Here is a 16,135-nt window from a genome sequence, read left to right as displayed (position 1 = left end):
TTTGCTTCGCCTTCAGGATGTAAAGTTAGCTGTTCAAGACAGCTCCAAAATGGAAAATTTTGCTGCTTCAAAGTGCTCTAAAATAGAAAATTTTGCTGTTCCAAAGTGTTTTAAAATGCAAATTTTGCTGCTTCAAAGTACTCCATATTGCAAATTAGTCTGCTCCAAAAATTGCTCCAAATCAGCAGGTATCAGCAGTACACCAAGAACTCCTTTAATCAAACATACATAGTGAAAAATTTATTTGCTCAATTTTTCTTTTTTTTTTCTTATTATAAAAGTATTGGCATCTTAAATTGTACATCATAATTATTTTTGAAAGTGCACAATCTGGAAATTATTGAGGTTTTCCAATATTTCCATTGATATTTTGGCAAATGAGAGCCTTTTTTTTGTCTGTTTGTTTACTTACCTTTGTAATATAATGACTTGTTATAATTACCTGCACTATAATGACATGCTGTTATTCTTGCTTTTGTTCCCCCTCCCCTATATAATATCACAAAAAGAGTATTTTAGGGTAAATAAATAATTATGATGACGATGAATGATTTAGTAGAGTATAATTTATACCAGCTTGCCAAAAACAGGAGTGAGGGTTTTATTAACGCTTCGCAGTCTGCTTTCATGCCTGTTTCGACAATGCCATACGCCTGCAGTGGACCGCTGTCAGGCAGGGCTCATCACTGAAAGATCACAAATATTACTTAAAGAAGTAGGCACAAAATCAGCTGCAAGCATAAACATCCAATAAGGTTTTGTGTACAGCTGGTTTTCTTTCTCCATGTTCATCAAGAGTGGTGAAATATTTTCAAACTGGAACAGCTGAAAAGTGTGTAAAAGTTTCAGACTGCTGAAGGGTTAATTTGCTTATGCTGCATCATTCATATTTACCATTGTGTAGGTACACCCTTGTTTAATTGGGCAGTTGAACAAACAACGGTGCATTCCAAATTTTGCACTTTACGCCCAAAAGCCAATATCGTATATATGGTCATCGAACACTTTTAGATGGTAAAAAGCCTTTTGTTGTAGCATTTGAGATGGCTGGAAGCATTAGGTTATGCAAATATGGCAACCATGCTATAAATATACAGTTTCTTGTAGTATTAGCAGTATTATTTAAAGCAGTGAATAAAGTAGGAACTTTTTTGCTTTGCAAAAATGTTTAAAAAAGCACAGTATATCTACGGAATGAATGATGATGAGTGGCGTGAAGCGTTCGTCTGTGCATGCGTCCATGCCTTCGATCGTGTTCGAGAGTGCAGACGGCGCGCTGGTAACAACAACGAGATGCGAGCCAAGGAAGTCGAGCGCAAGCGTCTTCAATGCGTCCGCCGCTCTGCTTCGTCCATGCCCCATCAACAATTCGCCACGTACGGCGACTATCCAGGAGACTGAGAGAGACACTCATTCTTCACACACCCAGGCACAGCCCACGCAGCAGCTAATCGGAGAGTGGCGGTACAACGCCGTCTAGAATATCCTCACTCAACTGCAGTTCGTATGTGCTTCTATGAGACAGCGCCGTCTATTATACTGTTCAGGAGATGCTGCCCTCTTTTTGGTTACGCGTGACGCATGACAAGGGTAGACTAAGAGGAGCTTCGCCCCAAAAAATTCAATGTTTCAAGTCACATGCGGGCCTTTCTTCAGGGGTTACCAAGGGGCACCAGAAAGCTGTGTTTATGTAGCCTTCTTTTCTACAGCCTATCCGTTTCTACAGCCTAGCGTCTCTATTTCGCGCGCGTGCGTCGTAGCCTACGCGCGCGAAATAGAGACGCTCTCGACAGCTTCAGTATACTACACAGCCCCCGCTATGATTACCCGCCAGAACCCAAGTCGTTGCCATGCCATCCGGCTTGGCCGCTTCGTTTGTTCCACTGCCCCTAGCCCCTTCTGACTGCACTAGCGGGATAGGTGGGCGCCGGGGCCTCGCCGCCACGTCGGCGCCGCGGCCACTTCGGCCACTGGTAAGTGTTCTGTGGCTCGGCGCGACCGTCGTGACAGCGCCTCCCCTCTCTGCCTCGCCATCAGATGGAATGCATTGCATACGGCAGTTTTGAATTCGAGAAATTGTGCGCATCTTCGGAGATGTTTTCCTTCCTTTGTGAGTCGCGCTCTCGCAGAGACTTTGTCGGCTCCGTGCCGGCACTGACGATTGCAGGGGGCTTTATTTATGGATCTGCGGACGCGGTTAACGTTCATTGGCAGTGTGCGTATGCAGGGTTATCATGCACAGCCGAATGAAACAGTAATTAACGAGTTGCGTTATGTGTGTTTTTGTACTAGCCTGCATTATGTGAATGATAGAATAAATTATCAAGGGTGATTGGGGGCTTATTGCACATTGTGTCTGCACTGTTGAAGGCATAATAAGCCGCTGAAAAGTGAAGCGAGGTTAGAGATTGAAACAGCGATGCGAACAGGGTCCAATTATGCTATCGCATACTATACTATTGACGGCGAAGCTTAACCGACCTCCAAGCTTTCCCTTTTTTTCTTAATGGGGCACTGAGAAGGCGAAGTTTGCACACAGCTTCGCGCTTGAGAGGTCATGAGATCACTTAAGGTTTTCGTTCAAGGGACAACGCAGAGATAGAAACTGCAAAATCGCTGCGCACAATGTGCGTCGCGCACACAATGTGCTTTCTCTCGCGGGCCATTTCAGCATTTTTTTTTTTGTTACTTGCGCAGTGCATTTCTTTTTTCTGAACCGGCTCGCGTGGTGATTTTTGTTAAAGGGCTTCTCAAGACCTTGTTGTTTTACATGTATTATCAGCGGGTTGTGTAGACTGAAGGCGCAAGAGCTAAGTGCAGCAAGAACGGTAGCTATAGGGACAGGCAATTCAAAGTTATTCAGACTAGAAAATTCAAAATACAATAAAATGGACCGCTACCCTCAACTCGAGTTTTGCGCAGTCACCTCGCCCCCCCCCCCCCCCCCCCAATCTGATGTAGGATGGCTCCCCCAGTTTCCAAACTAACTGAAGGCTTTTACGTACAGGAAGCTTGCATGCCATAGTGCCCGTTATTTCCAATGTATTGAGGATGCCGTTGCGATGGTTACAAATATTTATCACACTCATAGTAACTCACTTATGTTCCTACTCGTTGCTACTCACACTCACAGCAACTCACTCACCTTCACAGTCAAGTCTACTCACACTCATGAGTACTCACCCATGTTCGTACTTACTCCTACTCACACTCATGAGCTCTCACTCACTCCTAATCACACTCATGAATACTCACGTTCATACTAACGAATAATCACACTCATCAGTACTCACTCATGTTCAAACTCCTACTCACACTCATGAGTACTCACGTTCATACTCTCTCCTACTCACACTCACAAGCTCTCGCGCATTCCTACTCACACTGATGAATACTCACTCATGTTCATACTCACGGATACTCACACTGATGAGTACTCACTCACATTCAAATTCACATCTACTCACACTCATGAGTACTCACTCACGTTCATACTCACTTATACTCACACTCAAAGTACTCATTCACGTTTATACTCACTCTTACTCACACTCACAATACTCACTCACGTTCATACTCAATTCTACTCACGCTCAGAGTACTCACTCACATCCATACTCACTTATACTCACACTCAGAGTAGTCACTCACGTTCATACTCACTCCTATTCACACTCAGAATACTCATTCACGTTCATACTCAGTCCTACTCACACTCATGAGTACCCACTCACGTTCATACTCACTTCTACTCACACTGAAAGTACTCACTCAGGTTCTACTCACTCCTACTCATACTCATCAGTACTCACTCATACTCACACTCATCATGTTCTAATGAGTATGAATGAGTGTGAGTGAGTGTACTCATGAGTGAGTATGCCGAGCTATGGTCATGACACGCTATCCTCTTCCAGCGCTTGCAGTGCTCGATCTTTGGTCTGCACTATCAAAGGGTACCCAAATCTCTGACATTGTCCGGCACCTTTTTTCTGGCGATGCCAGTATTGCTGAGCTCCGCCTCAAACGACTCTTGTTGGCGTAGATCGTTCAAGATGGTGTCCTTTATCATCGATGCATGGGCAGTGAATCTTGAGCACCTGTGGCCATGCGGTCGTTAGTACTTTTCACATGCCACAGTGTCCTTTCTGCTGGCTACCTGAGTCAGCAGAAGACCCTTGCTCAAATTAAGGAGATGATTTGGTGGTCTGGCATGCATGCTGTCCACTTGTATGTGTCATATTGCACCATTAGTGAAGCTTGCAAACTAACAAAGTGACTTCCTATTCCTTTGCTTCTAATCGTACTTTCTAATGAACTGTTCGATGTCGTGGGCATTGATCACATTGGCCTGTTTCTCGCAGCAAGCAATGCAAAAAATTTCTCAATGTGCCATGAACTACCTGGCTGAGTGGATAGAAGTATGAGCCATCCCTGACTCAGCAGCTATCCATGTTATGACCTTTATTAACCCAATAAGTCCTTTTCTTTTTAATAATAGAGTTTACTCACCATCAGTGGCTATTTTTTATTGCTTATTTCGATTCATACTGAGCTGAAAAGTAGCTATACGATGTAAAAACATTTGCACCAAATTTTGAGGTCCTCAGTGGAATGAGTGTGTTTTAGCTGTTCAGCTGCATTGCGATATGTTTCATCTACTAGTACAATGAGTCTTGTGAAGGAACTGTTTAATGTACTCTAGGAAGTCATCTGGTGATATCATATTGAAAGTCTTACATGGAACGGCCAAAAATTGAAACCAAGAAGACTTCGCACGAGGATTGTCAACATCAAGCTGTATGTTTGACAAGCATTCGCGATGTTCACTTCAGAGATGTTCTCATTAGCACCAGAATAACAGCTCGATTCAGTGTCATCAATATATTTTTCTGTTCCCTACATAAGGTGAACATCAGTATCCACATATCCTCACTAAAATAAGGGGACAAAAATGAAAAGCTTTCTCAAGTTGATGACCGACTATGCATGCGTTGCTGTCACCGAATGGCAGAATGCAGTGATTTCAACACAAAAGGCCCACTCCTGTTGCAGGAGAAACCAAAGTCACTAAACAAGTTACTCCGTCTGGTGAGTGACAAGTGATCTGAACCTTGGATGAGTATTTTTCTTCCTGAACACTCAGCGGAGAACCTGTACTGGTAGGAAGAACTCTGCTTGTCTAAGGCAGCTTGACGATGCTCTGGTTAGGATGAGTCTTGCTCATTCAAAATAGGTATTTCTAATGTTTCATATACCACCTGCATAGCATGCGAAGTTCATATACCACCTGCATAGCATGCGGAAGTTCTTGATTTCGAACCATGGAACAGCTTTCATATCACGGGCCTTCAAGCGTTGTCTAAGCATAGAATAAGCCGCACCACAGCATGCCCTCAACATCCACAGAAAAATAAACTTGTCAGATGCATCAACTGCACCAAAAAATACATTTCTTGCTACTTTTCTACCACACGTAATGGCTGGGATGACTACGTTGCTGCTGTGATTTTCACAAGTCCTATCAGGAAGTAACTTGGGAAATGCCATTCCAGTTGTTCTACGGGTGGATGCCAAGGTTACTGCAAGAAAACCTTGGTTTGGACGCACTACTTTTGCTAGAACACCTCTCAATACTTGGCTATAGTGAGTCCCTGTGATGGCCTCACCTCCAAGCTTGGCTAGCTATACTGCATCACCAAGCATAGTACAAGTCTCCTCAGCAAAATCCTCCTAGCTCATTCCAACCAGACAATTTAGTCATGATTCAGTACTCACTATTTACCTCGGCGCTATGAAAAGTTTTTGTCTCCGGTTTCCTGGCCCTTTCCGTATGGTGGAGGCTCTTAGTCCTGTGACATTTCATTTAGCCGTTATTCCCAAACTTTATGAAAACTACATTTTTACTGGGTATGTGAACTAGCTGAAACAGGATGTCTCTCGTTACATGCAATGACCTTTTGCGTTACTCTTGTATGAACTCAAGGAGACGCAGGACAGCAAGTGTAATGGTGTCGAGGAATGCCGCATATTAAAAATGTGAAGATCAGCTAAAATAATAGTGTTGCATGTTCATGTATTTTGCTTGATTGTCCTGCAACATTATACCAGAACATTTGCCTTCTTCGTACCTGCAATTATTTATGTAACATTTGGGTTTTTGTCAGCATATGACTGTTTAAAGGAGGTTGATGGCAACACTGGATGATTTGTTGCATAGCTAGTAGCTTAGAATGATATGTCAATACATTTAGTAATAGTTTGCCTATTATTTTTATTTCAGTGAGCTCATGGCAGACGATGCTGGAAAGCGTCTTTTGGTGACAGCATGGCATCGAGATTTCGAAAACAAGTAAGGTTGTCTGTTATGCCTCTTTTTTCCATGTTTTATGAGTTTCTGTTTCTTTTAATTTCAGGCGCAGTGAGCTTCTAGGAAGTATGTCTTTTGGTATGGCAAAAATCTTGGACTCTGATCAGGTGAGAAATGAGCCTCGCAATAAACTCATTTAAACAAACTGTACAAGTCATAATTTTAGCTAAGGTTTAAAACTATACAACTGCTTTTTAAGGGGAGACAACTAGAGGCATGTTGGTGATGCTATGAAGCAAAAAGGGCTCTTTTTGTGTTTGTTTAACTGCATGAGTAACTTCACCTCTAAAGCAGTAACTTACAAATCTTGGGTGAAAAGCTTGTATGTTCTAAAAAGCACCAATTCACCACTTCCTACATCATAAATAAATCTTGCACATATGAAATGTTTGTGGGGCTACTTGCTTACATGCTGCAGGTACAGTGTCTCTAAAATGCATTGTGTGTGAACGAACTGTTTCTAAGTAGTGTGGCGCTGAGAGGGATGAAGACATTGATTATGAAATTTGTGCCAACAATTAGTCCTACTTGATTTGCAGAAATTTATAGTACTGCTGAGTCAGATGGTTCCTAGTGTGCTGTATATTTTACTGAAAGTCTTACCTTAAATTTATTGTCTTTTAAGGTTGGTCATGCAATGATATTTCATACAGAGAGAATGACTTGCTGAATGAGTGGCCAACAAGCTGCTTTTATTCATGCCCCTTTTGTGTGCAAAAAAGAATAACGCCGGTGCACTCCTCGTATGATTGGTTCACGACCTTATCTATAAATTTATGACCTGCTCACCGGTGCCACCCCTACGGAGGCGTATGGGCCTAAAAATTGGCGCGTAGGGACCAGAGATGACGCCATGTGCCGCCACGACTTACCCCCATCGCAGAAGATGCTCGAACGTCGTGGTACACTCGTGTGCACGAGCGAACGCACGTGTGCACTTGCAGAAAAGCGGTTTGATGGCTGCAGCGATGGGGGTAAGTTGTAGTGCCATGGCGTGCTGTTCCTAGTGATGTGGCACTTTAGAGAACTAAAAAAAATAAACAAGCAAAGCAAATATGGCGACACTGGGAGCGGCGGCATGAGCAGGTCGTAAGTTTATAGAGGAGGTCATGGTTTGGTTGTTGGCGCTGTGCGAAAACACTATATGCAGAAGGCTTCCTGGGCATTTTTGTCAATGTGTATCCGAAAGGAGGCAAAATTTAAAGCAAAAATAATAATTTTGGATGAAAGAAAGCAGAGAAGGGTTTACAGGCACTACCTGTTTACAGAATCTGACAAAATATGTATTATATGTACAGTGAGTGCAAATCGCATGCAGTCCTTGCAATGGGTATCCCTGAATAAGCTTCTTGCATGAAAAGCAGACAATCCCTAAAGGCCAACTATGTGACGTGAATTCTTACATTGGTCTGTCTGTATAAATGAATAAGGCATACCAGAATGATGCCTCGATGAAGCGATCGTGTGGCAGCAGCATATATGAGCATTTTTATTTTTAACTGTATGCACTGGTAACTGTTGTTGTGTTGACATTATCATAGCTTTCCGAAAATTATTGCTTACGAACTTGACTGGTGTCTATGGCGACATGTGCGCACCATCAGCAAGATTAATTTGTTTTTCTGCAAGTTCTTAGATGTTTCATTATCATTAATGCTAATGAGGAATTGCAATATATGTTTCTCGGTCTCCCCAGCGAGCTCTTTTCCGCTGCTTTTTTTTTAAAGCTAGTACATTCATATGTTGGGGCTAAGACAAACACATGCATATTCCTTGTCTTCTTTTTTAATGCGATTCCTGCGGCTTCCTTTCCATTGCAGCTCAATTGTCAGTACTTTCAAAACATTATACCAAAGCATAAGACCACAGGCTTCGTGACTGCTGTTTGAAGGAGATGCTGTCTACAAGGCGAAACATGCGGCATCATAGAAAGGGAAGAAAAACAAATATCATATAATGTTCGTTGGACTAGTCTTCAAAACAATGGCGGTAGACAAGGACTCGCATGAGCTAAGAATCTCAATGAAAAACAGAGAAGTTACTGCAGCAAGCAATAAACAACGGGTAGGCACAGCAATGCAGAGTTTTGATGCGCAAAAGTTTTGGTAAGTTCTGCAGCAAATTTTGGTGGAAAAATTGTGTTTATAACGCAAAAGGCAAAGCCCCTTTTCGACAAAGATACATACAGATCCATAGAAAACAAATAGTAGTAATGCTAATTGGTCTTGGTTTTATTCCCTGGCCAAGAAAAAATTTTGCTTCAACTTTGAAATGATGTTTCTGAACAACCTGTAGTATTAGGTTTTATAGAAGATTATGCTACTGTCTAGGTGGCTGCGAATTCTCTCTTTTCTCAATTTTAAAAATTTCTTTCAGTGGACTTGTCAGATGATTATGGTCTACAGATCAGTATGCTGGTGATTCAGAAAATAAGAGTAATTGGGCATGTAAAAAGCCCATTGATTATGCTATTGACTTTCAAAGCTTGTCATGGTTTGGATACAAGTTGATGTAGGTAACAACTTATGGCAGATTGGGTTGGCTATTCTATGTCATGTATAAGCAATCAGCAAATGAGTAGTGTAGCATGTAAGCTTGAGCAAGAGTTACTCCACATTCAAATTAAAACTAAAGTAATATAAAAGTTTATTTTATGACGTGAATTTGTCTTCACTTTTGAAAAAGTATCTCTAATACCAGTTTTGCTGTGTGTGTTCCTGGAATCATATGCTTATGCTTGGTGCTCATAGAGTAGTGCAGTGTTCTGTTCCGTCATAGAATGCAGTCCTAAATCCTGAATTCTGAAAGACGCTTTTTGTGAACCACCATGCCTTTGTGCAAGCATAACACCACTAAATGTAAACAATATTTTGTTACAGAACTTACGACTTTCTTGTAATGTGCCTTTTCCTGCTTTCACTAAGACACTGAAATTTTGCAGCATGTGAGAGGCTGGTACAGACTCCTACGGCAAGATCTCGGAATGCGTAGACACTTTGCTGCAAGGTGTTCAAGGGGTACATGCACGAGGATCAAGACATTGTGTCTTGATTGAACTTTTGCCGTGCTGGAGAAGACTTTGTTGAGCCCTTTGTCTGTTACTCATCGTATGTGTAGTAAGAAATGACAGTAGGAAATACTTTTGTGGCATGGTATTACACAAACAACCTTCAATACAGTTTTGTAAGAAGTGAAGGTTTATTTCTTTACATAAGATGACTGTCAATAATGGGCTGCTTCGTTACATGCATGTTTATTGACGTGAAAATCAACATACATTTTTTATGTAAGCACTGCAGGCAATGAGGGTCATTAAGTGTTTTCTAGCTGCTGCCCCCAAATGCTTGAACATAATAAGCTCTAGTTCATGTGAAATGAATCGCCATTTCATGAGTAACATTAGCCAAACCTGATCATGTGAACATATTACCGATTATGCCCTTTCCCAATGTACTAATATTTGCGTCCTTGTTTGTTGTAAGAAAGTAACATAGAAGGGAGCCTGCATACATGAGTAGTGACCTGTTTTTATATTTTGTATAAATGCTCAGCGTAGGACACTTAGCAGAATGATGTTACTTGTGAGGTGCCTTATTATGACGACTTTTCATGTGACACAATTCATACAAGAAGCATCAAGAAGGCATCTCTATTTTGTTGTGCAGTAGGTATGAGTGGCTTGTAGTAGTTCCTTCTCTGGCTAAGGTGTAAATTACCTTTGTTAGTTTTTTTTATGGTGTTGTTGTCTGTTGATTCTTGTTTTTAAGTGCAATTTTTTGTTGACCATTTAATATTACTTTGTATCTCAGTGTTCCCATGTATAGAATGCACTCTTTTAAATGAACTTTTTGATAACAAATATTAATTATGCCAAGTTCTGTGTTGGCTGTTGTCGTTATGATGGGGAAAGCACAGTTGTTGGTTACCATTGTTATGTGTCAAGGTCGACAGCTGGGCTAGTTGGTATGGTTCCATATTGTTTAAAGCAGCACAAATGACAGGACAAAAAGTGGACACTATGAAGGCTTACTGGCAACTGGCAGGTTTTTTAGAAAAATAAAAATGAAAACATAAAAAGAAGTGACCCAAACAAACTGCACAATCATTGCCACGTGAAAATCTTGCCGACATGCGCGAAGGCAAGAAAAACCGAAAAGCACTGTTCTGAAAATGTCAAATAGATGATATCTGCCGTTCAACTGTGATTCAGGCGTTACAGCTGTACAAAAGGTAAATGAAACTTAATGCGGCTGTCAAACTATATTCTTGTGCAACCTAATGTAATTGGTAGATGTGGCAAATTTTTGCGGTGGTATTGTTTACATGATGCAGCTGATTTGATAGCTCTAAATTTCAGTTGGTTGTGCACAAATGTAACTAAAGCAACACTGTTCATTCCATTTGATTCTTGCTCTGCCGCGGTGGTCTATGAGCTAAGGTACTCGGCTGCTGACCTACATGTCGAGGAATTGAATCCCGGCTGCGGTGGCTGCATTTTGGATAGAGGTGAAAACGCTGTAGGCTCGTATGCTAAGATTTTGGCACATGTTAAACAACCCTAGGTGTTCAAAATTTTCGAAGCCCTCCACTACAGAGTCTCTCATAATCATATGGTGGTTTTGGGACGTTAAACCCCACATATCAATCATCCATTTGATTCCTATGCCAGTTTACATGAAGTACAAATATGTACGTGGTATGCTACAAAATAAACTCAAGAGTTTTCATTTTTCTCTGTTGACACATGGTTACCACTCTAGCTTCTTGTAACTAAGGAAGTAAAGCCCATGTGCTGCACAGACATGAAGAGCAAAAGAAGCCTCACAACCAGAGGCGTGCCCTGTCATGCAACCAAGTTTTGAGTCTTTTCAGAATTATCACAAAGAGAAATTTGCTTCTTTCCTTTGACCCTTTATCTAGCTGTAGTACAAGGAATGGCTGTAAATCATGCCAGGCTAAAAAATTATGTTAAGTAATTAAACATTTGTTAATATCATGTGACCTGACATGTAATGCAACTCTTTCACATGTTTCTGTATGCTTAAAATCTATTATGAAACTTGACTGCATTCTCCATTGTGACAGTGTAAGCGATACTTCATAATGACTGGCATCCGCATAAAAATTCAAACACGTTTTATGCAAGCTGAACTATACAATAAAGCTCAAGCTTTTAAAAATATCTAAGTATATTTTTTACACCAAGGAAAAAAAAGCCTCAATGGGCAAGCGAGTCTGTACCCCTTTAAGGCCTTGAACCACTGCAAGGCCTTCACATTGCTCATATGTGTCCAGATTGTGCAGGACCATTGCACTGGCACCATGGTTCACACAGAAAAGCTGTCTGATACTGCAGTACTTGGGAGCCTTTCATGTTCTGATGGTGGACTTCCCCTGTGGGGAAATATCTGCAGGGCAGCAAAAAAAGAATGTGGTCTAAGAACTCCTGTGTGAGATGGTTCACTCTGGAAATCCTGGAGATGGGGGTGCCGATAACATATCCCAAGGACTTGTTATGCAGGCGAATGGCGGCCCCAGCCGAAATTTCTGGGGAGAGTGGGCACACACATTTTCGGAACTTATCTAACAAGCACACATTGCTTTTTCCCAATGCCCCACTTGAGCCTTTTTCACTCCTGGCAAACCTGGCAGGTGACTCCTAACCTGAACTTTTCCTACCTTTCAGGTCCTCTCCCACTTCTGCCTCATTTCTCTGGAATGAACTCTTTGTCGAAAGTACTCATACCAATGTGAGTGCAGCGAACAATTCTGCACCTGTGTAAACACTAGACTTTGTAAGGTACAGTGCACAGATGTATCCTACATTATTAATCTTCTTTATTGAAAAGGAAGTTTTTTATGGGGGGGGAGCAAAGTTCGTGAACTGTCTTCCATCTTGCATGCTTCCGCATAACTGATTTGCGGTGTTGTGTTTGTTTGCTTTAAGTTGCCAATTAATTCGCCCTTGCACTGCACCCACCAAATGAAGCCAGTGAAGTTCGCTAAGAAGAAACCAGGTGCCATACAGGGATAGCAAACGAAAAAAAATGACGCCATCTCCTGCTAAAGAGAATCATGTGAAGATGCGAAGCAGCAGTCGCTAACGCTTACACTAGCGACGACGTTGACGCTGTTGCTCATCGCAAATTTGCGCAGGAAAGAAATCCTGGAAGGCGAAAAGCATGCAGTAATGGACCGGTCTTTCCTACTCGAACATGCAAATCTCTGCTATTGGGCAATAAGAGACAGAAGACACAGGGACCCACAGTCTGCTTCTAGTTAACGCGCAGGCTGCGAATTTTCATTGTTCAACAATGCATCGGCGAAATCTCCGACTGGAACTACCTTGGAGGTCAAGATCCAGTTGCCGGTGAGCAGTTGTGCAACGCGAGCAGTTGGTTTTCTCAATCAAGAAACTCGCTAGCAGACGCTGCCTGCGTCGGCGTTGCGAAGCGAGAGGGGGGAACAAGGAGAGGGGGCGTGCGCATGGTGGTGCTTACGGCCGAAGCATTTAGAGAAAAAAACACGTATGAAGCTCGTTTACACTCCGTTTCATACATAAGGCGCAACGCTGTTGAAGCTATGCAAGAAGTTAGGCCAGCAAAACGTATAACTCCGCGCGTTTCGTGGTCGCTCGCGTGACATCTGATTAGTGCCGGTGCACCCTTGCGTTTCTTTGTGTTTCTCTTTGGCGCCACTGGCGAACAGAAAAAAAGCGGGGTGGGCACAAAGGAACGCGAGTACCGAACGACCTCGCAGTGTCTTATCCTGCACTGACAGAAAGTCCAAGTGACCGCCATCGTGACGTACCCAGAGTAGAGAGAGCCTGTGTGTGACGTCACGTGAAAACTGAGCTATACAGCCACATAATAACAGACGTTCAACGGCGTTTTCTTTGTAAGGCACATCATGTCTTCAATTACTTCTCGCCGTAATAACGAAGAAATAAAAACTAAATTATTGGTCGTAAGAGCGTCGAACTATTTTTTGTTGTGAACGCAACGACTGCAAGAAGTCTCGCTATAGCTTCCACAACGTTGCACATGATGAGTGAAACAGTATAGTGTCCACAAGCCAGCCTCCTCTGAAGCCGCTAGCTCTCTGCGTTCGCGAAAAACTTCTAATGATGTTCCGCTTCATTTTCTTTTTGCTGTGCTTGGACGAAAAGAAAAAAAAAAGTCTAACGAGTGCCCAGCGTCCACTAACCAACATCCGCGGATTCCGCTTTCCATTGTTCTCCATGCGCTGGTCCCGACGTGTTTCATCGTATGTGGCGCTCGGCTTCCAAATTGTCACGTGATGCTCCTTCGCAGTAGTATTCTCAATTCCTGAACGGCATGGAGCAGCAAATCGTCGGCGCCGAGTGAAATAAGTTCAGTGAGGACAAGCAGGACGTCGAGCGCAAGCAAAGATCATTGTAGACAGCAACGAGCCGAGGCCGCTCAGAGACACGCTGTGCAAACAAGAACAATGGCCCTTCGGAAGTCCCATGGGAAGTCCCAAAACCTTCGATCAGCCGCGTCCAACAGTTCCGTGGTGTAACCGCAAGATTTTAGCGCGGATTGCGCAATTCACGAAAATTCCGAAAACGGTCGAGTTGAATTCCTAACGTGCGTTATTATCGTGTGACGGTGTTTTTGTTCAACCGTTCTAGAAGCTGACGAATGCTGGCAAGAACACGAAAAACGCCGTGCCCATTCAGCCCCAAAACAGCGTTCCGTCCCCATAATGTTACTTTGAAGTAAAACTAAACAAAAACGCTATCACATTTTTCTCTTCTCTGGTCCCGACGAAAGCACTGGAAGCTGAGCAGGGAGGGATGGGAGGGGCAAACAACACATGTCACTCGTGACCTTGAGCATTTTTCTGTTTTTTTTTTCTTCGTATACGCGGTCTACATGCCTAATGGCAGCCGCCTGAACCATATGCACGTATGCGTCCGACGAAGAAACCCTCGTTGCTCGCTCTATGAGATGAACCGGTCAACTCAGAGAGCGAGCAGCGAGAGAACAATATATAAAGAACAGCTTTTCATATGGAAATACACAAAAATAAACGCTTACGTTAGGAGCGACCATTGCGCAATGCGAAAGAAATAAAACAGTAGGCTGCAGGTACGCGTGCCAGCGCCCCCATTTCTTAAAAAGGGCTCCTAATTAAGTTTTGTTAAAAATCTTGCCGGGTTCCGCGAGAAGCCGGCGCACCCCGCCTTTTTCCTGTGTCAGCTTCACCGGCTGATGGAAGCCAAATCCGGATAATGCATTTCGAAGCAGTGTGATATAATGGCTAAAAACCGTGCAGTGTCTCTAAAGGAGTCTAGGTTACGTCCACATTGGAAAGATCAGGTATATATGTGCGCTGGAAAATATACCGGTGGATTCAGTAGAGCGTAGGCAGATTTATTGGGGGGGGAGGGGGGGGTTCAATCACTCTCTATGTTCGTGCGCGCTTAAATATGTGGCGCATAGGTGGAGAGTACAGGGGGTGGGGGGGGGGGGGGTCTCGTTTTGCACGGACAGCTTCAAAAGGGGAAGCCCTCCTTCCACCCCTGGCGCCGCCATGCGATAGTTTATACGAGCTTGCACAGCTTAGGCTCCGCCGCGGTGGTCTAGTGGCGAAGGTACTCGGCTGCTGACCCGCAGGTCGCGGGATTGAATCCCGGCTGTGGTGGCTGCATTTCCGATGGAGGCGGAAATGTTGCAAGCCGGTGTGCTAGATTTGGGTCACGTTAAGAACCCCAGGTGGTCGAAATTTCCGGAGCCCTCCACTACGGCGTATCTCAAAATCATGTGGTGGTTTTGGGACGTTAAACCTCACCTATCAATCAATCATCCGTCTATTGACAATGGTCAGTTGGCGGTCCTGTCTGACAACAATTTCACAAGGGGCTTCTTTTTTTTTTTTTTCGGAGGGGGCTGTCGAAATTGGTATTGTGTATCAGTGACAAGCGAAACGTTCAGTTAAAAATGTCCCTCAAATGGATTTGTATGTGCACAATAAGTCGTGTTGACAAACAACAGAAGTAACTTTTGCCCCAGCTGCAGAACTTGAGCATGTTAAGAAAACGCGCCCGATCAGTAGTCGAGGCTGCCGCGAACATGCGAGCCAAATATCATAGCACATCTCGTACGCGGCCTGGAACTCCCAATAAATTGTCAAAGTTTGATAAAAATTGATTTCTCTTTTCTCGACAAATGATGGACCAAGATCGAAAATCACTCGTCACAGCCATATCATCAGCCATTGACTGAGTGGAGTATGGCGCGCTCGTTCGTTACTGGGGCCACCACGGGAGGCCTTGGCTTGTCCACGCGTGATTGCATTGAAGCCCCGTATTTGAAGAAAAAAAAAAAAGGTGCTCAAGATCACGAGGCTCGTGTGACGTATTCTCTCTCTGCTTCGTAGCTTCCAGTGCTTTCGTCGGGACGAGAGAAGAAAAAAAGCACTCGCAGCGTGCGAGAAATCTTTGTAACCCCATTCATACTGGACGGATTCTAAAAAAAAAAAAAATGTGCGGTGGTGAATTCGTGAGGCAATACGCTCCTTTAGTTTCCATTCCATGGCAACTTGAAAAAGTGTTGCATGACAAGCTTTAGTTTTGAACCGTGTAGCGACTGGTTTTCAAAACACGAAAACTGGTTTTCAGAACACGAGCATGCGCATTAGAACCACATGCATTACACCGCGCTCGCACACAGCCATGAAAAGAGCCCTTGTAATTTTAAACAAACAAACAAAAAACCCTCGATGTAACAAACGTCATGG

The 16,135-nt window shown here is 43.2% G+C and overlaps 1 protein-coding gene across 1 annotated transcript in view; it reads left to right on the top strand.

Moving 5' to 3' along the window:
- LOC119177189 (uncharacterized) overlaps positions 1-11,434 on the top strand; it is a 40,804-nt gene extending 29,370 nt beyond the window's left edge. The window contains exons 6-8 of the mRNA XM_037428597.2: positions 6,284-6,352; positions 6,417-6,477; positions 9,312-11,434. Of these exons, the coding sequence (XP_037284494.2) occupies positions 6,284-6,352; positions 6,417-6,477; positions 9,312-9,425 (244 nt within the window). The 3' untranslated portion in view covers positions 9,426-11,434. The remainder of the gene's footprint in view (positions 1-6,283; positions 6,353-6,416; positions 6,478-9,311) is intronic.
- Positions 11,435-16,135: the final 4,701 nt, after the last annotated feature.

Source organism: Rhipicephalus microplus, chromosome X, assembly GCF_043290135.1.
Source record: "Rhipicephalus microplus isolate Deutch F79 chromosome X, USDA_Rmic, whole genome shotgun sequence".
Taxonomy (NCBI): Eukaryota; Metazoa; Arthropoda; class Arachnida; order Ixodida; family Ixodidae; genus Rhipicephalus; species Rhipicephalus microplus.
The sequence above is the reverse complement of the archived record's forward strand: the minus strand, read 5'-3'. Positions and strand labels throughout refer to the sequence as shown.